The sequence below is a fragment of the Panthera onca genome, chromosome D4, assembly GCF_046562875.1.
Source record: "Panthera onca isolate mPanOnc1 chromosome D4, mPanOnc1 haplotype 2, whole genome shotgun sequence".
Lineage (NCBI taxonomy): Eukaryota > Metazoa > Chordata > Mammalia > Carnivora > Felidae > Panthera > Panthera onca.
The window spans coordinates 1,586,070-1,608,770 of record NC_138351.1 but is presented as its reverse complement, the minus strand read 5'-3'; the positions used below and the strand labels follow the sequence as shown (position 1 = coordinate 1,608,770).

At 47.3% G+C, this 22,701-nt stretch overlaps 2 protein-coding genes across 3 annotated transcripts in view; one reads left to right on the top strand and one right to left on the bottom strand.

Moving 5' to 3' along the window:
* The window catches only part of IPPK (inositol-pentakisphosphate 2-kinase), a 48,849-nt gene extending 32,757 nt beyond the window's left edge, over positions 1-16,092 (top strand). Inside the window, exons 12-13 of the mRNA XM_078436122.2 lie at positions 12,728-12,807; positions 14,803-16,092. Coding sequence (XP_078292248.1) covers positions 12,728-12,807; positions 14,803-15,028 — 306 coding nt within the window. The 3' untranslated portion in view covers positions 15,029-16,092. The remainder of the gene's footprint in view (positions 1-12,727; positions 12,808-14,802) is intronic.
* CENPP (centromere protein P) overlaps positions 14,950-22,701 on the bottom strand; it is a 228,469-nt gene continuing 220,717 nt past the window's right edge. For both annotated transcript variants that reach the window (XM_078436123.2, XM_078436124.2), the window contains exons 6-9: positions 18,415-18,494; positions 17,405-17,496; positions 16,949-17,097; positions 14,950-15,052 (exon numbers count right to left, since the gene is read on the bottom strand). In XM_078436123.2, coding sequence (XP_078292249.2) covers positions 16,967-17,097; positions 17,405-17,496; positions 18,415-18,494 — 303 coding nt within the window. In that variant the 3' untranslated portion in view covers positions 14,950-15,052; positions 16,949-16,966. The remainder of the gene's footprint in view (positions 15,053-16,948; positions 17,098-17,404; positions 17,497-18,414; positions 18,495-22,701) is intronic.

Genomic DNA, 22,701 nt, shown 5'->3' with positions numbered 1-22,701 from the left:
CAGGGGTGGGTAGGAAACCGTGTGGGGAAACATGAAAGCTTCTCACAAACTAAACCTGCACGAACCCTGCCACCTGGCCTCTCTCTCCGGGGCATGCGTCACAGAGAAGGGAATGCTTCTTCTCACAGGCCCTGAGCACTGGACACAAGCCAGGGGTCCACCAGCAGGTGACCTACGGCAGGTGACACGCTGGCAGTGCTAAGCAACCAGTGACCTGGCCACATCACCAGGGTGCCATGCGGGGTGACGGAACTGGTCCCAGAAGGTTACACACTAGGATTGTTTCTATGACATTCTTTTTTAGAGGTTTTATTTTCAAGTAATCGCTATGCTCAACATGGGACTTGAACTCACAACCCTGAGATCAAGAGTTGTGGGCTCTACCGACCGAGCCAGCCAGACGCCCCTCCCTGACATTCTTGGAATGACAAAGATGAGTGGTGGCCGTGGTTTGGGGAGGTGGAAGGAAGGTGGGTGTGGCTATAAAGGTCAACTCAAGGCATCCTTGTGACGGGTCTGCCGTGTATCTTACCGTGGTGGTGGCTGAACACGTGTGGCCACACTACACGCGCGCACACTGGCATGAAACTGCAGAGTGTACCAGTGTCCCTGTCTTTGCCGGATGCCATCCTGCGTGAGGTTTGCGAGATGTCATCATTGAGGGAGGCTCGGTGAAAGGTGCTCAGGTCTCTGCGTTATTTCTTACACCAGCACGTCAAGCTAGAATTACCTCCAGAACAGTCTAATGCAAAAGATTCAAGCAGTGAGTAGACTGTGTAGTTGTGACCGTGCTCCTGCCCTTCTGTCTCTCAGTTTGGGAGACTGCCCACGTTACATGCACCGGTTGCCAGCACGCATTTAGCAGACCGTCGCTTGAGGTCTCTTTGTTGGGATGTAAGGGTCTGCCTGCTTTTGTTTCGGGGAGTTAGGTTCTGGTAGGTGCGAACGGTGCGAACCTGAAGAGGGCTGGCTGTGGAGGCAAGTGGTGGAGCACGTGGAGGTCATTCTGACGCTACAGACGAAATTCCTTCAAGAACTCACTGAGCCTCCGACCTCTGATGAGCTGAGGGACTATTCCCTTTATTTTGAGGGTCCGGAAACTGTAGCCCGAAGAGACCCTTGGTGTACCGTGCAGAATTCCACAGGAGGGTCAGCACGCTTGTGGAAAGAGCCGGACAGGTGCTTGAGACGGCTCAGAGCCTCTGGCCTCTTACACGTGCTCAACGTGCCGTGTAGTTCAGAGGTAGCCACAGATCAGCCCAAACCAGTGCCGCTGTGTTCCAGTCAAACTTCATGTACAAAACAGGTGGTGAGCTGGGTCTGGCCCCTGGCCCGTGGCTCGCTGACCTCGGTTTACTTTGCATGTCAGTTTTTATGCTCCGTTTTTCATTCCATCGGTTTGGAAGCTGCACATTCTGTTCCTATCCTTGAAGTGGTTACTTGTCCGGTCTAATGTTAGTGACTTCGCCCACCCGCCCTGCCCCACCACACACGCTCAGAACACGAGGAACTGGGTCCACTCCACTTCTCTCTCCCACCTTTCAGGCAGCTGCTTGTCTGGGGTTCTTGTTCTTTTCTAAAGTCGCAGTTTACAGTACTGTTTACCCCTGTCTTTGCCCATCGTTCTTACATCTTACTTAGAACTTTCCTTTGTTACCTTTTTTTTTTCGATAATGGGTTTACTGAGATATAACTTACATGTCATACAACTTACCTGTTTAAAGTAACTCCGTGGTTTCCACTACATGTGCACCTATCCCCAGTCAATTTTAGAACATTTTCATCACCTCAGAAAGAAATCTTCTCCACCGCTCCCCCCCCCCAGCTCTAAGCACCCACCAAGACTTTCTGTCTCTGCGGATGTGCCTAGTGCAGTCACTGCGTATACACGGAGTCCTTCAATCCTTGGTCCATTATGACTGGCTTCCTTCACTTGGCATGTTTCCCAGGTTCATCTGCATTGTAGCGTCCATCAATACTGTCTGCCTTTTATAGCTGAAAAGTACTCCATTCTACGGGCACGTTCCATTTTATGCATTTATTACTGGTGGACATTGAGTTGTTTCCACTTTTTGGCTATTACGAATAATGCTGCTATAAATGTTTTGTATACAAATTGTTGTGCGGACATGTTTTTATTTTTCTCAGCTATACACATAGGAGTGGAATTGGTGGGTCAAATGATAACATACGTTTAATTCTGTTGGGATCTGCCAGACTGTTTTCTAGAGTGGCTGTCCCATTTGACATTCCCACTTAACTTAAAAAAATTTTTTTAATGTTTATCTTTGAGAGAGAGAGAGAGAGAGAGCGAGGGAAGGAAGGAGAGAGAGAGAGAGAGAAAATGAATGGGGGAGGGTCAGAGAGAGAGAGGGAGACACAGAATCTGAAGCAGGTTCCAGGCTCCCAGCGCTCAGCACAGAGCCTGACATGGGGCTTGAACTCACGAATGGGGGGAGATCACGACCTGAGCGGAAGTCACATGCTTAATGACTGAGCCACCCAGGCGCCTTTCCGATTTGGATGCCTTTTATGTCTTTTCCTTGCATAGCTGCCCTAGCTAGAATTTTTAGTACATTGTGAAACAGATGTTGCAAGAAGAGACATCCCTGATTTGTTCCTGGTTTTGTTGGGATAGCATTCAGTCTTTCATCATTATGTACATGTTAGCTGTGGGCTTTTCATAGATAATCCTTTATCAGGTTTTCATAGATAATCCTTTATCAGGTTGAAGAACGTCCCTTCTTTTCCTAATTTGTTGAGTGTTTTTGTCAAGAAAGGATGTTGGAGTTTATCAGATTCTTTTCTGTAGCAATTGAGATTATCATCGTTTTTCTTTTTCTTTCTTTTTTTAAAAAATTCTGTAGATAAGGCATATTACATTAATTTGTTTTTGGATGTTAAAACCAACCTCACATTCCTGGGATAAATCACACGAGGTCATGGCATATGATCGTTCGTATATGTTGCTAGATTCAATTTGCTATTATATTGTTGAGGATAATAGTATCCACATTTATAAGAGATACTGGTCTGCAATTTGCATTTCTTATGATGTCTGTTTTGGTTTTGGTTATCAGGTAATACTGGTCTTGTCAAGTCAGTTGGGAAGAATTCCAGCTTCTTACTTTTTGGAGGGGTTTGAGAAGGATTGATGTTTAAGTATTCTTTAAGTATTTGATAGAATTCAAATACTTGAATACTTGAATACTTGAAGCCACCTGGGCCTGAACTTTTCTTTGTAGTTAGTGTTTTGATGCCCAGTTCAGTCTTTTTTGTAGGACTGATGATACTGTTTCTTTGAGTCAGTTTTGAGTTTGTGGCTTTTTAGGAGTGTGTCCATTTCATGAAAGTTGTTATTGGCCTACAATTGCTTATAGTTTTTTTCTTCAAGTAAACCCTTTATTTTATTATTAATATTTTTGTAGTGTATTTATTTTGAGAGGGGGGGGAGGGGTAGAGCAAGGGAGACTGAGCGTCCCAAGCAGGCTCCATGCTGTCAGCTCCTAGCCTGACATGGGGCTCAATCCCGTGAACTGTGAGATGATGACCTAAGTTGAAATCAAGGGTCAGACGTCCACCACCCAGGTTCCACTCAAGTAAACCCTTTAGAAATTACATCAGTGATAGCACAGAGCCTGCTTGAGATTCTCCTCTCTTTGTGCCTCCCCTGTTCACTCTCTCCCAAAATAAATAGTAAAAGTCTTTTGGAAACTTCTGCATCCTCTTTGTTGGGATATGTTTATATTTCTCCACAGTATTGAAGGGTAACTTTTTCTAAGCATGAAGAAAGGGCTTTTTCTCTTGGCATTAAACCATTCTGTGTAACATCATCTGTGTATATGGCTGCTGAGAGGTCTTCTGTCAGTCTGCCTTTTTTCAGGAGGGGAGTTTTCTTCTTTGCCTGCTTTTAAGAGCTTGTCTTTCTCTCTCTCTCTTTTTTTTCCCCTTCCCCTCCTCCATGGGTTTCTGTTAAGTTTCTCAGGATCTGCATAAGAGTGAAAACATATGGTATCTGTCTTTCTCTTGTATGGCTTATTTCACTTAGCATCACACTCTCCAATTTGACAATAAATTTCATATATTAAAAAAAAAAAGAGCCCATCTTTCTCATTACTTGATATTTTAGTGCATTGTGATTAGGTGTGGCGTTCTTTGTGTGTATTTATCTATCTTTATCTATGTATGTTGTGCTTCTATTTGTGGATTTATATCTTCTATTCTAGAAAATTCACAGCCATTTTCTTGTCACATATTTTCTGTTCTCCATTATCCTATTCTCTTTTTCTGGGACTCTATTTAGAGACAGGTGAAACCTCATTTTGTATCTTCCACATGTCATAACTGCTTTCCTATTTTTCATCTCTTTGTCTCTGTACTCCATTCTAGGTATTTCTTCAGTTTTGCCTTCCCATTCATGGATTCTTTCTTCACCTGTGTCTAATCTGCTAGTTTATTCTATGAGTTTTCTGTTTCAGTAGTTATATTTTTAATTTCTTAAAGTTCTGTTTGGTCCATTTATACATCTGCTTGGTAATTTTGGTAGTTCCTTATTGCTTGTCCATTTTTAAGTCCCCATCTTTTAGTTCTTCAAACGATTTATGAATAGTTGTTATTCTGTATGTGATATCAGATACATAATAAAACCTTAGAGGTAAAACTTCTGTTATTTTGGCTGCTTCATCCATGCTTTGTTGTCTGCTTGGGTTTTTAATGGTCCATGATTGGGGGTTCGTGTGTTTGATCTTAATCTGTGGGAATCCTGGACCTAAACAGAGAGTGCTTTCCTTCAGAGAAGATACAGATTCTTGGCTTGAGGGAGAAATCTCAGTTTGGACCCTGTACTCTGCGGCTTATTCCTAGAAACACTGCTTCCATTGACATCTGCCTCCAGGGTGGCTCAGCCTTCCTATTTGCTCCTTGCTCAAAACTGTAGTTTTGGCTCTTCTGGGGATGAGTGGTGAGAAGGGATTGAGCAGGGATTTCCCTTACCTTCTGCAAGCCCAGCAGTGCACTGACAGGTATGTTAACAAGGACTTAGTTGTTTTGTAAGAGGGCCCTTGGAAGTCCTCTATATCCCCTGAAAGTATCAGTTGCTTTAGTATGGCCAAATCATTGTCATTTACTTGGTTTTAATTTGTTACTGTTAAAAATAATGTTGACATTCCTGCTTTTGACAAACTGTAAGACAGATTATTGGGAGTAAAACTGCTAGACTGATTTTTGATAGATCCTGTCAATATTGTCTTGCCAAAAAGATTTTGCCAGTTTATGTTCTTCCCTGCAACAATCGAGGGCCCTTTTCCTCCATGCCCCCCGCCCCCCAAACACTATATGTTACCAGTATTGAGAATTTTATTTATTTTTTATTTTTTATTTTTTTTAATTTTTTTTTAACGTTTATTTTTGAGACAGAGAGAGACAGAGCATGAACGGGGGAGGAGCAGAGAGAGAGGGAGACACAGAATCGGAAGCAGGCTCCAGGCTCTGAGCCATCAGCCCAGAGCCCGACGCGGGGCTCGAACTGACGGACCGTGAGATCGTGACCTGAGCTGAAGTCGGACGCTTAACCGACTGAGCCACCCAGGCGCCCCGAGAATTTTATTTTTAAAGTTTATTTATTTTGAGAGAGAGAGAGCAAATGAGTGAGCACAAGTGGGGGAGGGGCAGAGAGAGAGAGAGAGAGAGAGAGAGAGAGAGAAATCTGAGAATCTGAGAATCTGAACCAGGCTCTGGACTGTCAGCACAGAGCCCAATGCAGGGCTCAAACTCAATGAACTGTGAGATCGTGACCTGAGCCAAAATCAAGAGTCAGATGCTTAACTGAGCCACCCAGGCGCCCCTAGAATTTTATTTTTTAATTTTATAAGATTTTATTCTCAACCATTTGTATTGTGAAATATAGCACGCACAGAAAAGTACGGAGAAAAAACATAGAGTCTAATGATTTATCACAAAGCAAACTCGTGGGATTGCCAGTTAGGTCTGGATGTCGAACACTGGCAACCAAGCAGAATCCCTGTTGGTGTCCTGTCAGTTATGCCTCTTTCTCTTCTCCTCAGAATTAACTATTATATTGACTGATACCCCTCTAGTTTAGTTTGTTTCACTTTTGAACCTTATACATGGAGTCCCATCTTTTTTGAAAAACCCTTTATACCATTTGTAAGATTCACTCATGTTACCGCATGCGTTTCCATAACTGAATTGCCTCATAGCAGTGCACGGAACAGGTGCACCAGTGTATCTGCTCTGTTGATGGACATTTGGCTCGTTCTCTGTTTTTGGCTGTTGCGAATAAAGCCACTGTAAACGTCCTCATTCAGATCCCTCAGGGTACGTGTCACACATTTCCTTGGATATATTCCCAGGAGTGGAATTTCTGGGCCGGAGAGATGAGCATATCAGCTGGAGGGGATTGTGCAAAACAGGTGGTTCATTTACAGTCTCTACAACTGGCCAGAGTAGTTCCCATTATCCTCTCTACCGCTTGGCTGTGTGTCTTTCTAACATTAGCCATTCTGGTGACTGTAGTGGTGGCTTGTTGTGGTAATGAGATCAGGCACTTTGTAATATGTTTATTGGCCATCTGTGGGGTTTTCTTTTTGTGAAGCCTCTTGCCCAGTTTTTGTAACGTTGTCCGTCTTTTTCTTACCGACCTGAGTTCTTTGTGTATTATGGATAGAAGCCCTGTGAGATAGATGTGCTACTGATACCTTCTTTCATTCCATATCTTGCTACTTTACTCCCTTAATGGAGGACTTTTAAGAAAAGAAGTTCATAATTTTAAGGTAGTTTAATTTTTGTCTTTTTCCTTTTTAAGAAGTTTTTATCTTTCCTCTACTTTAGGGCCCTACCGGTATTTAAAAAACCATATTGTTTTGCCTATCACATTTGGGGGGTATGGCATGAGGTAGGATTTGATTTTATTTTCACATGGAAGGGTCCCAGGACCACAGGGATTATCCTGATCATTAGAGAGTCAGAACCAGCCCTCAAGAATATCTTTTCCTTCAATAAATGCCTGGCTCTTCTCGACCTCTGCTTGTGCACATGAATCTTAGAATCCACTCGTTCAGTTCTACAAGGAAAAGCAACAACAAAAATGTTGGGATTTTGATTGGTTTGGCATTAAAATGATAATTGACATCTATATAAAACAGTCTTCCAACATGGGCATGTTCTGTTTTTTTTAGGTGTTACTTAAAATCTAATAAAAACATTTTAGGATTTTTTTTTAGAGAGGTCTTATATTTTATTAGATTTATTCCCAGATATTTGATGGTTTTATTATTTATTAAAAATTATTTATTTATTTATTTTTTTTTTTTTAATTTTTTTTTTTTTTTAATGTTTATTTATTTTTGAGACAGAGACAGAGCATGAACAGGAGAGGGGCAGAGAGAGAGGGAGACACAGAATCGGAAACAGGCTCCAGGCTCTGAGCTGTCAGCACAGAGCCTGACGCGGGGCTCGAACTCACGGACCGCGAGATCGTGACCTGAGCCGAAGTCGGCCGCTTAACCGACTGAGCCACCCAGGCGCCCCTATTAAAAATTTTTTAAATGTTTGCTTATTGTTGAGAGAAACAGAGCATGAGTGGGGGAGGGGCAGAGAGTGAGGGAGTCACAGAGTCTGAAGCAGGCTCCAGGCTCTGAGCTGTCAGAGCCCGATGTGGGGCTCAAACTCATGGACTGCAAGATGACGACCTGAGCCAAAGTCAGACGCTTAACCGACTGAGCCACCCAGGTGCCTCAATTCCCAGTTATTTGACGGTTTTAGATACAAATGGTATCTTACAAGACATTTCATTTTAAGTTGTTTATTGTGGATAGACAGGAATGCAGTTGGTTTTTGTATTTGACCTCTCATCTGTCAACCTTGCTAAAGTCACTGATTCTGTTTATTTACAGCTTTTGGATTTTCGTTTATTATGTAATCATATTGTCTATGAATTTGATTTTTTTTGCTTCCCAATCCTTATACCTTTTACTTATTTCATTTTGCTTAATTGAATATAGTTAAGTTGTGACCGTGGGAATTCTAGTCTCATTCCCATTCTCAAAGAGAAACCATTTTACCACTAAGTTGTTTGTTGTAGGTTGTTGGGGGGCTTTGTTTTATTTATTTTTTAAATAAAATAACTTAGCAAATTAAGGAAGTTCCATTTTATTCCTAATTTGTATTTATTATCAGGAGGGGCACCTGGGTGTCTCAGTCAGTTAAGTGTCTGACTTCAATTCTGGTCATGATCTCACGGTTGGTGGCTTCAAGCCCCGCAATGGGCTCTGTGCTGTCAGCACAGAGCCTGCTTTGGATTCTGTCTCCCTCCCTCTCTACCCCTCTACCACTCAGGCTCTTTCACTCTCTCTCAAAAATAATAAGCATTAAAAAAAAAAAAGTTTTTAATCAGGAGTGGATGTTGACTTTATCATTGTTTTTTCTGTTTCTATTGAGATGATCATAGGACTTTTCTATTGTCTGTTAATGTGGTTAACTGTATAATTTATGGTGATTTATTATTTTTATATTATATTTGGTTGGCCAGTATTTTATTTAGGGTTTTTTAGTGAATTTTTCAATGTCTTTGTTAGGCCTTGGTATCAAGGGTATGCCTGCTTCAACAAACATTTGAGGACTGCTCATTTTCGGGTTCTCTGGAAGAGGTGAACTAAGACTTGCATTATTTTTTCCTTAAATATTTTTTTAGAACCACAGATGAAACCATCTGGGCCCACAATTATCTTTGCAGACAAACCTTAAATTATGATCTCGATTTCATATTATCTTCTTCTTTGGTCAGGTTTGGTAACTTGTATTTTTCTAGAAATTTGTTTCATCTAAAATTTTCAAATTTTGGGGCACCTGGGTGGCTCAATCGCTTAAGCATCTGACTCTTGGTTTTGGCTCAGGTCATGATCCGACGGTTTGTGAGTTTGGGCCCTGCATCCAGCTTCACGTTGACAGTGTAGAGTCTGCTTGGGATTCTCTCTCTCCCTCTCTCTGTCCCTCCTGTGCTTGTGTGCACATACACTCTCTCTCTCAAAATAAAGCAGCTTTTTAAAAAAAAAAATTTAAATTTCAGGTTTTTAAAATAATATTCTTTTATCTTTTAAAGAATGCTCTTTTGGGGCGCCTGGGTGGCGCAGTCGGTTAAGCGTCCGACTTCAGCCAGGTCACGATCTCGCGGTCCGTGAGTTCGAGCCCCGCATCGGGCTCTGGGCTGATGGCTCAGAGCCTGGAGCCTGCTTCCGATTCTGTGTCTCCCTCTCTCTCTGCCCCTCCCCCATTCATGCTCTGTCTCTCTCTGTCTCAAAAATAAATAAAAAACGTTAAAAAAATAAAAAAAAATTAAAGAATGCTCTTTTATTCCTGATGTGTGGCGTCTGTTTTCTCAGTCCATCCCATGAAGAGTGTCATTTTTGTTTTATACAAATTAACTCATCCGTTAGTGTCCTGTATGATTGTTTCTTATTTCAATAATTTCTGCTTTAACTTCCTTTCTTCTTTCTTTGGATAATTTGTTCTTTTTATAACTTCTGATATGAATGCTTACCTAATTAAGTCTTAGATTTTTTTTCTAAAATATGTATTCAACACTATATTTTCTTGTAAACATGGCTTTAGCTACATTCCACAAGCTGTATTTTCAATACCATTCAACTAAAATATATGCTTATTACTATTAAGATTTCTCCTTTCACCCATGGAAGTATTTAGAAGGGAATTAATTACCAAACACACAGATTCTCATTATCTTTTTTGTGTTGATTACTAGCAACATTGCATTATGGTCAGAGAACATAGTCTATATGGTCCTTTGAAACTTGTTGAGATTGGCTTTTGATCCTTTTCAGTGTATTGTGATATGCTTTATAGATCAATTTATTTGAAAAATGGTTCTGTGCATATGTGAAAAAAGTGTCTTTTCAAATTGCCGGGTTCAGTGTTTTATATCTTCTTATTAGGTCAGATTAATTGCGTCATTCAGATCTTTCATAACCTTACTTTACTATCTGCTTCTTCCATAAGAAGGATGTTTCGAAATTTTACAAAATAACTATGGGTTTTTCTGTTATTTATGTCTTTGTATTTAATGTATGGTCTGGTTTTTTATCCTTACGTTTTGTGGACTTACACTTGGATTTAAAACTGTTAATTTTTACCACCTGTCTTAGGTTTCTTTTTCTTTCCTCTCTTACAATCTTTTGGGTTATTTATTTTATTTTATTTTTTTGTCATTCCATTTCCTCACTCTGTTAAAAGTTACAGAGTCTTTTGCTTTTGTCTTGTGGCTATCTTAACCTTTGCAGCAAGCAATTGACTTAGGAAAGACTAGCGTCTAGTACCTTCAACTCTCTTTCTGGACAGCACAAAATTCTTAGAGTACATTTTCCTCTCTTCCTGACTTACTTCTTACTGCTGTGTATTCTGCTGTTTTAAACTCCAGGAGACATTATTACCGTTTTATACAGTCAGCGTCCTTTTACCCACAGGTGTCTCTCTTATTCTCCATTCTGCCCTGCATCCCCAGCTTGTGTTGGGGGTGATTTTGTTGTTGTCTGAAGAACACCATGTAACGTTTCCTTTATGTTGGTCTGCTGGTGATTCATTCTTAGTGTTTGGTGATGTGTGTATCTGATTTTGTTCTTTTGGGAGTCATTCTTGAGTTTGTGGCTTGATGTCTTTCCCCAGTTTTGGAAAATATTTGGCCTCAATGTCTACAAATTTGATTTGTACCCATTTCTTTGTTATTTTCCAGTTGTTCTACTTTTTCCATGCGTCATTCTGGATATTTTTGGGGACATCTTCTAGTTTAGCAAGTCTCTTGAGTTTCTTCTCATCTGTTAAAATTATCTGTTGAACTTTTAGTATTGATTTTTCTATTTTTTCAGTTCTAGAATTTACATACGGTTTACTTTTATAGTCTCCAGCTCTCAAATTCTTGACTTTGTCTTTTATTTTTTGAGCAGAGTAGCACATCTATCTGATTCCTGCAGTAGCCGGGAGTCCGCGTGCATCTCTGCTGGCCTGGGGTTTTTTTGCAGGTTTTCACTTATGTTATCGTGAGTTGTGCCTAGATATTTTAACTTGTGTGTCGATAACTGTATTTGACAATCATTTAGAAATAATGCAAGGCCTAAGATGGTGTTTTCTTCCAGGAAGGATCTTGGGTTTGCTTCTGCTGGGAGCCAGGGAAGCCCTAGCAAGTTGGGGTCGCCTGGCCCTAGTTTTGGTGACAGAGGTCTTGGAAGCAGGGCTGCCAACCCGTGGCTTCCTTGGCCTGAAGGTGTGGCATTGGGTGCTAACAGAAGACGGGGTTTGTCATGGTCCCTGTCCTCAGAGCCCTGCGGGTTGATGAAAGTACCTCTTGGCCGACCCTCCGGAATTGTCAACCCTGTGTCGGGGCGAAAAGGACCCAGATGTCTATCTTTTGCTGGTGCAGCTACTTTCCCTGATTCCATTCACGCTGCCTTTCAGCGGATGCTTTTCAGTGTTTTTTCCAGCTTCCTCTGGCTGACCTCAGTGGTCGGGCTGGCCCTGTATTCCACAGTCTGGCGTTGTTCGAAGTGAGAGTCTGGCCCTTCCATTTTGTGTCTGATTATATGTGTTTTGTGCATCTGATGTATAAAGAATGTTTACTATAATTTGCATTTCCTTGATTAGTAGTGAGGTTGGGCATCTTTTCATGTATTTATTGACTATTTTCTTTCTTTTCTCGGTTTATTGGATCCACATCTTTGGGAAGTTTCCTTTTCTATATGAATCTAGCACTTTATACTTTGGTGTTGATCATCCGTGACCATGGCTGGTCTCTTTCACATTGGTGTTAGGACGGTGTCCTATGGACGCTTTTCATCTTTGGGTATTCAAATCTACCAATCTTTTGTGGCTTGTCTTATGATGAAGACGCAGATATTTTATACATTTAAAAAAATGTTTATCCCTTTAATTCTTTTGGATTGAATCTTTTGTGTATTTTGTGAGATGCCTGATTTCTGAGCCAAATGAGCCGAGTGTAGAAGAGGTTTTGCAAGCCCGGAAGGAGCTGCCAGCAGGCCTGAGGTGTGCCGCTAGGTCGCGCGCAGGGAAGGTGGGAACCCGATGTCTTCCAGGGCGGTCCTCCTAGTGTGGGATGCAGAGGGAAGGCCTACAGGGGAGGCGAGCCTGTCCTCTGTCAGCGCGTGATGTTGAGGCCTGTGACAACCTGGAAGGACCACTTCCTTTTTTGTAACTAGTTTACTTTTGTAAAAGTGAGAGAAATTCACATGGTAACATGAAACTTCAAAGAAAGTGGGAAAACGCCCAGAGTCTACACGGGCCCGGTTCAGAGCCTCCCCGTGTGTCTGACATGCACTTGGGCTGACACAGGGGCTCACGCGTCAGGTCCCGCACGGCACGCCGTGTGGAGCTGGCAGGTCCGGTGGACGAGATCGCGGGCTGCTGGGGGCACGTGTTCAAGCCTGATGTTTAGAGCCACGATGCCATCGTGGGGGAGTTTCCTCATCCGCAGGCTGGGACAGTGGCATGCCCGCTGTGGGTCACTCGCAGCCCGGCGGCCCTCCGTCCCCAGTGTCATTCGCGGGGGACGTCTCCTCAGCGTCATCAGTATGGTCCACGCTTGTGCTTCCGTGGCGGGTCCACGTGCCACCTGCAGAGCGGTGCCGGCGGGCAGGGCTGGCCGAGGATCCTCCCGGGCCTGGAGCTCACCTCTCCGTCCCCACAGGTGCAGCAGTACCGGGTGGCCATGACCGCAAAGGACTGCTCCGTCATGATCGCGCTTTCCCCCTGTCTGCAGGATGCCAGGTGAGCCGCCTGCTGCGCGTCCTGTGTGCGCGGGGTCCTGGCAGGGCCACGGTGGCCGACACAGTCCTGTCCCCTAGGTGACACCTTAGTGACTCACCACGGCTTGCTGGCTCCTGCCTGTGCTCTAAGAGCTTGGGGCACAGCTGGAAAGACACTTAGAAAAACTTAAAAAGACTGTCTTATTAAAGATTATCATGAGTTTCTAAGGATACACTCCAAGGATTTAGAAGCAGCTTGGACCATGGTACACATTCCTTTCTCTCAAAGCCCCAAGTGCCCACTGAGGTCCCCCTAGGTCTCGTTCCTCGCCCTGGCCAGCTCTTGATGTGCTGGCCTTCTCGGCCCTTCCCGAGCCTGTAAGAACAGCGTGTCCCTGGACGTGACTGTCCGGCACCCTCCCTTGCCGTTTTTTTTTTTTTTTTTTTTTTGAATTCAGGATGAACCTGATAATCTTCTCTTGCTAATTAGATGGCATCTTCAGCATTGATCCTCCGATGCCAAACCCCACGTGGACACGGCGTTTGTGGAATGGCCCCACGTCCTTCTGACACGTGTTCCTGGGTCAAGATGACCTTATCGTTGGCCGCCAGCCACTCATTTTTCTGGCGCTGTTGAACTAAACATTCCCAGGGCTGCTGCTCCCTGGCAGGCACAGAACTGATAGGAAACACCGAGGGATGTCTGTAAGGCATAACTGAAAAACAACAAGGCTGTTCTGTTTAGTCGAGCACCCCTGTGACCCCTGGAGGAACTGCAGTGCCCATTCACTGGATGGAGCTGGTGGTGGTAGAGGACAGAACCATGTGGCTGTCACCCACTGCCCTTCCTGACCGTGCAGGAGTGTGCAGGGTGGGCTGGCCGGCCTGGGCCCTGGCGCACTTCACCAGCTGCCTGACGGACACAGATGGGGCACGGTGCACGTCCTGGGAGCCCTGTGGAGCAGCGCAGAAGCGTTTCGGCTTTGGGGCTGTGCCCGGTGCTCCTGGGAGTGTGCGGTGGGCACACAGTCAGACTTTGTGCAGGAGCTGCCTCTGGCTGTGCGCCCACCACCCCGTGCACGGAGAGATGCCCGTCTTCGCGCGCATCACCTTGTCTGTCGGGTGCCGTGAGTGACCTGCTGGAGGCTGGAGATGCGCTGTCCCAGCCCTGCTGCCTAGAACTCAGGCCTCGGAAGCAAGACCTTGACTGCCCTTTGGGAGGGGGTAGCTGAGACCCCGGTAGCTGAGCCAGGGGGTCGATTTCCCTGGAAGAGTGTTTTGGTACAGGAGTTAAGTGGGAGTCTTGCCTTGATTAGTTTCATCCGATCGGGAGTGTGTCCATCGGTCTTCCCCTCTTGGGCAGGACCTTCTGAAATTTGTGTTCTGTTTGGGATGATTTCAAATCTAGAAGAGTGGTTAAGCATCAGAGAAACTAGGACTCGTGAGTAGTTTTATAGGGCTAAACTGAGCTCATAGAATACATTTAACCAGTCATTTGGAGGCAAGACAATACCAAGCACTCAGAGCTGAGTGGGATGGGCACACAGCAATCTTAGTACAAAGTTCAGAATTAGCCTCAAAGTGGTTTTTTTTTTTTTTTTTTTTTTTTTTTAAGTTTATTTTGAGACAAAGTGTGTGCGAGCAGCAGGGCAGGGACAGAGAGAGAGGGAGACAGAATCTGAAGCAGGGTCCGTGCTGTTAGCGCAGAGCATGACATGGGGCTCTAACCCATGAACCGCGAGTTCGGGACCTGAGACGAATGAAGGGAAGTCTGCTGTCAGCGTCTTCTCTGTCTGGTTGAGGAAAGGTCCGGTCTCCTTGGCGCTTTCCTTCAGGTTGGGAACACGTGGCTCCTTGTTAACCTTCCCTTTCCGGCATCGGCTCCACCACCAGGGCTTGGGAACACCCATCCGCGGGCATACACGGAGTGCGTGGGGACGCCCAGAGCGGGGTGCGCGCTGTGAACAGCGTGAGGATTTGGGGTTCGTGGGCCCTAAAGCTGCTCTTTCACTTCCAGCTCTGAGCAGAGGCCTGTCGTCGCTTCATCGAGATCCAGGTTTGCCTTCTCTGTGTCTGTGCTGGACCTCGACCTCAAGCCCTATGAGAGCATTCCACACCAGTATAAACTGGATGGGAAGATCGTCAACTACTACTCAAAGACTGTACACGCCAAAGACGCGGCCGTGATGTCAGCCAGGTTCAAGGAAAGTGAGGACTGCACGTTAGTTCTGCACCAGGTCTAACCGCCTCCTGTGGTGTCCCTGAAACTTGAACACAGAATGTGAAGGTCAAATGGTAGAGCTACTTTTTGTCGTGTTGGGTGACTTTTGGCTGTGAATGTTTTCGCTTTTTAACCCCCGTCCAGGTGGGGACTGCGTCTGGGTGACCCGGAATGCACGATCACCACCCACGCCGTCCAGGACGAGATGTGTCGGACGTGTGCCCCATTGCGTGCTGTGGCCCTACACCTTCCACCCGGGGTTCGCGTCTAACCTCTGGCACGAGAGCCTCAAGACCCGAGGTTTGGATCTCCTACCACCAGACTCTAACACAGAAAACTTGAATTGTCGCGTACGTCTTACAGTTTGGACTTGAAAGAAAACATGGATACTACTGGAACTTTCCCAGCTGGGTGACGTGGTCCCTTCTTCCGTGCGAGCCACCAGGTAGCGCAGGCGTAGCGGGCTCCCTGCTGCAGAGTGGGGGTGGCTGGCGTGGATGTGGGCCCTGGGCTGTGTGGACTCGGGGTCTCTGTGGAGGGGCCACACACCCTGCTCTGCGCAGGGTCAGCGGGGAGCACAGGACTCAGGTCAGGGGGTGGATACCACTCAAACGAGCGCTGGCCGTTTTTAGCCAAACGATCTGATCTGAACCGTAGGGGACACCGGGCACTCCTTCCTGCGGGCAGGTGCTGCTGTGGTGCTGGGAGAGAGCTGCTGCCCGGGGCGGGTGTCCAGGCGGCCGTGCGCCGCGCACGCCGGGTGTTCGGGGCCCTTGCTCCCGTGAGACGAGCCCCTCCTGGCTGGCACCAAGAGGTTCTCATCAGGGTCGCCCCCTGCAGGTGTGCCCGGCTGCTATGAAAACTGTCAGGAATCTTGGCTTCAGTTTTTTATTCTCTGGTAGGTTGTACAGATTATTTATATCACTGTTTTGAGGGACTAATGAAGGCTTATTGTAACATAAGATTATAATAGCGAAACCATGGAATTGTATGAAAATGCTACGTGGAAAATAAGAATATTTTGCTGATTGTAAACTTTCGTGGGGAATTTTGTGATAACTTGAGAATTACAGTTGTTTGAATCAAGCAAGCTCTTCTAGAATTTACTCAGCTTTGTCCGAACACTGACTTCCTCCACCCTCGGAGGTGGAAAAAAGATGCTCAAGGAGCATGTGTCTCACCCTCATGAGCATGTGGGGGGGCGAGGGTTGTGTGGAGGGAAGCATCTGTGGTGGTGGTCTGGCCCGAGGTCTCATCACGGTGTGCAGAGGACCCTGGCTCTGCGAGGAGTGGGCCGGGCAGCCTCTGGGGCCAGTCCTGGCCAAAAGGGCCGGCATCCGCCCAGGGAAAGAGACCGATGGGGCCCTGCCAGGCGGTGTCCACCTCACCGTCCGGTGCGGCCCCTCCCCTGACTTGGCTTCAAGCAGGGTCTCCACCGATTCGAACATCGTCAATGGCCCCCAAGGCCAGTGCCGCCCTGAGGCGACAGGGGTGGGGGTGGGGGTCCTGTGTGGAGCCTCGTGTGAAAACACAGGATGAGATGAAAAGACACTTTGGAGGCTGACCACTTTGTACGTGTGAGTGCTGCTCTCCAGGCGGGAAGGGGAGGAGGGCGGTGCGTCACCCTAGGTGTCAGGTGGGGCCCTCGGGACTGCAGGGGCTGGGCTGACCTCCAGGACGCCTCCACCCTCAGCCTTGGCGAGAGCAGGACCAGATGCTCTCTGAATCCGAAGAGGGACACTCACTCCTGCACGGTCTCAAAGGTTAAGCTTATTTTTTCAACTACACTGTACGTGCTGGATCTTCTATTCAAATAGCCGTGTTTATTTTTCCCCGTCCCGACACGTGTTTACGACGGGCGTAACTGCACAGACCATGTGTCCTAAAGGCGTGGCTCCTGTGTGGGAAACGGCAACTGTTTACGTCGAATAAAATCACACACCTGCATGTTTGCCAGGAACTAGTGGTTTTCCCCCACGCAGAGCGACTTAATCAGGCTCTCTAGAGTGGCTTCAATGCCCAGCACGCCCAGCAGGGCCCGGAAGCCGAGGGGAGCAGTTTCCAGGACTCGGTTCTTGTCCAGCTCCAGGGCTGCGAAGAGAACGGGCCGGCTGAGCAGCTTCATCCAGACGCACCCGCCTTCCCGACCGGGGGCACCGAACGGGGCGATGAGGGTCGTGACTGTGCACGAGGCACCGACCTGCGTGGCACAGGTGGGGACAGAACAGAGGGCCTTGGGGGAACAGTGCCCCCTCACGTGTGCTTTTCGAGTGATTACCGCTGAAAACATTTTTTTAACTGATACAAAAAACTTTTGATTCTGGCCATGTAAAGCCAGAGGACGTAAGCAGGAGACTGTTGGGCACGGTAAGTCACCGGAACACCACCTGGGCCCTACCTTGCTGTGGCACTTTGGTGAGAAGATCCAGCCTTGGCAAAACCTTCCCTTCGTCATCTATTTGTATCCTCCAAATGATTACGAGCTCAAACCTGAAAGAGGTTAAGATCTGTCGCCAAGAGGTTCCCGAAACCTGGTGGGAAGCGTGAACTGCACGCGGCACCTGCCACCCTCCCCGAGGATGTGACCCCGGACACGTCTGCCCGTGGCACACATCAGGTCTGGCCGGGGAGACGTGTCCGACATGCTTAGCGAAGAGGAACATGTACCCCAGACCCAGCAAGGTGCTGTTGTGTACCCACGACGTGCTGGTGGTGTGGCCACGTGAGGGACCCACAGGCATCCCACAGGAACTAAAAACCCACCTGTGCAGAACACAAACAGATAAAGTACTTTGAAACGTGTCAGCCCGGACGGAAAGCTGACTCTACCCTAAGACCCGGGCATTTCACTTCCAGGTACAGAAGCCTGTGTACTCGGGTGTCTGGGGACACGAAAGGAGCGTCAGACATAGTAGAAAAGGACGGGTCACCCAAATGCGCACAACCCAAAGAAGGCAGAAAGACAGCGTTCGCCTAATGGAACAGAACCACCGAAAAGGAATGAACTGCCTGCAGCTACACGCATCACCAGAAGCCAATTTTGGAAAGGTCGAGGAGCCGCCAAGGCAAGTCTGAGAAACCTACGTAATTAGGACATCGTTTTAAGCTTGAAAACAAAACCCCTCGAGGCGCTCCTACACAGGCCGTGAAGGCACGTGGCGTGCAGGGGGCTCCCCGCATGCACACACAGGACCCAGAGGAGTCCTCCCTCACCCAGCACCCGTGGCCTCCCGGCCTCCCCTCCTGGTCCGCTGCCCCTGGCTGCACACCCAACATGACCCCACAGACACAGTGAGAGGTCTGTTACGCAGTTCACACTTGTTTCCTCTTACTTGTAATCCTCGCGTTTCACAGGAAGCAAGTGGCTGGGTACTGGGGAGGCTGGGCCTGGAGGGCGTCTGCACTTACCCGGGCTGGCGGGGGCTCTGGACCACCATGCAGCTGGAGGCGGCCCCCTCCGGGAGGCGCACAGCTTCTGAGTACTTCTCCTGCAGGACAGCAAGTGGTTAGAGAAGTCAGGTGACTGAACAGGAGCGAGGAGCCCGAGTAAAGTCTTTAGAGTTGCAGGTGCACCATGACCAATCCAGCACGTGGCCTCGCGATGCTATGGCCGAGAGACCAGGGGGCCGAAGGAGTCCACAAAAACCTGCAGCCCTGCTTTACACGTGTCAGGGTGCAGATGGTTATGTCCTCCTCGTGCGGAACAGGAGCCCGTGACTGCTCTGGAACAGAGCACACGTGAGGAAGGACCAGGTGAGAATGACCAGACGGAGCCGTCACGTGCGTGACCTGCCAAGCTGGACACCTTAACGCCAAGGACCCTGGGTTCCTCATCGTTGTTCTAACCGGTTCCTGGCTGCCTGAGGGGACACGTGCACCAGACCCTGAACCAAGACGAGACGAGACTTCCTCCTTTCCTTTTTGTGTCTCCCACATGCTCTGACTGTATGTATCTGCTCTGCTCTCGACTCCTGCTGGCTGAAGTTTGAGTTCTGTCCACGTGCAGTCGGGAACCCTCTTGGCTGGTCCTCCGAGACCCCCTCTGGGTCCTCAGACCTGGCCTGTGGCATCATGGCCACCGTACTCCTGCCTTCTCTGCTCACTGGCGCCTATTCTAGATCTTTCCATTGCCACGAGGCCCCCATGTGCCTACACCATCAACCCCTCAGTGTTAGCAGGATGGTGAACAGCTTCATCCCAGTTTCACGAGTTTGCCTGCTCTGGCTATGCTGCCTCCCTGGGCCCTCTGCTCAGGGGTGGCCCCTCCAACTGTCCTGTTCTCTCGAACAGGGTAGCTTGAAAAGGCCAGCCAGCCATGCTCTGGGGTGTCCCTCACAACTCAGCAAGGTGACGCCTGCCCTGACGATCCGTGTTGTGCCCTACAGCTTTAGTGTCTGGCCCTAAAAGCCCATCAGATGGAGGCCCCTGCCATGGTGGATGCTCCTACTCCGTCCATCGTCAAGCTCACTGTTCAGTGCTCTTGCACATCCGTGTGCCCGGAGTCATGGGCAGACGGCTCCTGCATAGCACAGAGCCCTGGGCTTTCCCAGCCAGTTCGGTGTCGGTCTCCCCCAGGACCTGTGTCTGGCTGCTCTGGGTTCTGAGCTCTGAGAGGTCAGAAGGGAGCCCTGCCATGTCCCACACCAAGCCACCATGGCTAGCCCTGAGCCTCATGGGACACTTGGGGGCAGGGCTGGTGGTGTGGGTGGCAGAACCCGGGATTTCAGAGGACAGGACTGTGCCAAGTCAGCTCCACAGAAGGAGGTCTTGTAGGGACAAAGACGTGGTACAGCTTCTCAAGGACCAGCCCCAATACCAGCGAGCCTGTTGCCAGTGAGTGAGGCCACTGCTCCCAGACCCGTGTGGGAAAGATGCCGACAGAGCAAGAACACGTCCAAACACCAAGCTGTTCTGACCAAATGCTGGGCTGGGCCTGGTTTAAGCTTACAGACAGTTTCTAATTTCAGTGAAACTGTGTTTCTGAGAGAGTGTATACCAAAGTGTTTTAAATGGAAAGTGCTGGTTGCTTTTTAAACCTCAAGCTCTTCTGAATTAATAACAGCTGTAGGAGGGGTGCTGAGGGGCACGTGAGCACGAGGCCGGGCCTGCTCCAGCGTGGGGCCCCCGGGGTGGCTGACCTCCCAACCTGGCCAGGCCTTCTCAAAAGCAAAAAGTTGACATGCTGACATTAGGAAGAGGCCAGGTGTTCAGATTTCTGGAGAGCTTCTGCTGGTTGTGAGGAGAGTTTCCTTGTACAAGAGGGAATAACGTGGCCCGTTTATCAGCTTCTTGCACTTGCCTGGTGACCTGAGACACTCTGGGCACGAGCACACGCAGGAGAGGAGACAGGGCGGGGGGCCCGGAGCGCAGAGCCTGCATGCCTCCGCTGGTGCCCAGAGACCCGGGGGGGCGGGCCGTGTCGCCGACAGGGGTGAAGACAGACAAGTCATGAAATGTGCCGAGCTCTAGATGTGAGTCGGCACATTTCAACAGTGTCTCGTGTCTGACGAGGTTTGTGCTTTCACGGTGTCTGGGAAGGCCGGGAACAGCTCTGCACATGTGGGGCCTGTCGGCCTTCACAAGCTCGTCCCAGGAGGGGGTTCAAAATGGTGTTTATTCAGCTGCTTGCCACATGCCTGGGGTTTGTGGTACAGAAACAGTGGCCAGGGGCATGCTGGCAATTTGGTTCAGACCCTGTCACACCTGAGACTCGCTTTGCTGTTGAAAAGGCTGCTGGTCCAAAGGGAACAGAATTTTTCACAGAGCTTCAGAGAAAACCAGCCTCTCATTACATGTCTGTGATGCCAGCCCAGCGCGGAAGGGGAATGACCAAGGCGCCCCTGCCTGCCTCCCAGTTACACGAATGGAAAACCTTGAGTTCTGAGTTTAAGTATACCTGAGGGTCCACAAGTATGTTAGTTCTTCTTGACTTTAATATTTTCCCAAAGATCGTCTAGCTGATTCAATTTTTTTTAATTGGTAACAAATTCACATAACATTTACTCCTTTAAAGTGTATATAATTCAGGGGCTTTTAGTATTTTACCAAGGTTTTACAACATCACCGCTAACTTCAGAACGTCTTCATTACCCCATAAAGACACTCTGTACCTTTAGCTACCACCCCTGCATCCCCTCAGTAGTCCCTGTGCAGCGGTAAGCCAACACTGTCTCCAGATATCTCGTACAAATGGGGTCACTCAAGATGTGGTCTTTTGTCACTGGCGTCTTTCAGGGAGGATGTTTCCAAGGCCCGCCCACGTGGCACTCATCACTCCTTTACACTGCAGAATAACCCCCGCCGTACGGACGGACCGATTGTCGTCATCCATTCATCTGCCAATGAGCACGTGGGTGCTTTTTACTTTTTGGCTACTGGAAATAATGCTGCTGTGAACGCCGGTGTGTGGTTTTTGTGGCACATGTTTTTGTTCCTCTTGGCTAGGTATCTAGGAGTGGAGCTGCCCAACTGTTCTCCACAGGGGCTGCACTGTTTTTAGGGTCCCACCTGCGGTGTCTGAGGGTCCCGATTTCTCCATCTCCTTGCTGACAACACTTGTTACCACCCGCCCTCCCTTGAGAAACCATTCTCACCCTCCTGGTGGGTGTGAGGTGGTAGGTCACTGGTTTTGATTTGCATTTCCTCATGGCCAAGGACAGTGATCATTGATCATCGATCATTTGCATACCTTCTTTGGAGAAATGTCTGTTCAGATCCTTTGCCTATTTTTTAAACTAGGGTGTTTTTCTTATTATTGAGTTATAATAGCTCTTTATGTAGTCTACGTACAAATCACTTATCAGATACGTGGACTTTTTCCCATTCTGTGGATTGTCTTTTTACTTCCTTAACGGTGTCAACCTGCATGAAGTTTTTAATTCTGATAAAGTCCAATTTATTTATTTTTGTTCTTTTTTTGCTTGTGCTCTGGTGTTATAGCTAAGAAATCATTGTTTAGCCCAAGGTTACAGAGATTTACACCTACGTTCATTTCTAAGAGTTTTAGATTTTTAGTTTTTAAAATTAGGCCTTTGATCCATTTGAGTTAATGTTTGTATGTGCTGTGAGGCAGGGGTCCAACTTCACTGTTTTGCCTGTGAATATCCAGTTGTCCCCGCATCATTGTTGAAAAGACTGTTCCTTCTCCATTTAACGGTCTTGGATCTAGTCACATTTTAATAACATCTTGTATTTTGATGACAGCCTGGACCAGTGAGGTTTCACTGAGGGACAAAACGCATCCCAGAGTTTTTAAGAGATGGTGCCAGGACAACTGAACGTACACAAGTAGAAAAATGAGCCCCCATGCTTATGTCTTACACAAAAGTAGACCAGAGATCTAAATGCAATAGCTAAAACTATAAAACTTACGAAAAACAGAAAATCTTTTTTTGTTGTTGTTTGAGAGAGAGTACGCAAACATAAGCAAGGGAGGAGCGGAGAGAAGGGGAGACAGAGGATCAGAAGCAGGCTCTGCACTGACGGCACAGAGCCTGAGATCACGACCTGAGCCGAAGTTGGACACTTAACCAGACTGAGCCACCCAGGCACCCCAAATAGAAGATATCTGTAGTCCTTGGCTAGCCAAAGATTTCTCAGATACAAAAGAAAAAGGATCTGTAAAAGAAGAATAAATTGGGTAAATGATAAGTTGGCTTTGTCAGAATTAGAAATTATCGCTCTTAAAAAGGCCAG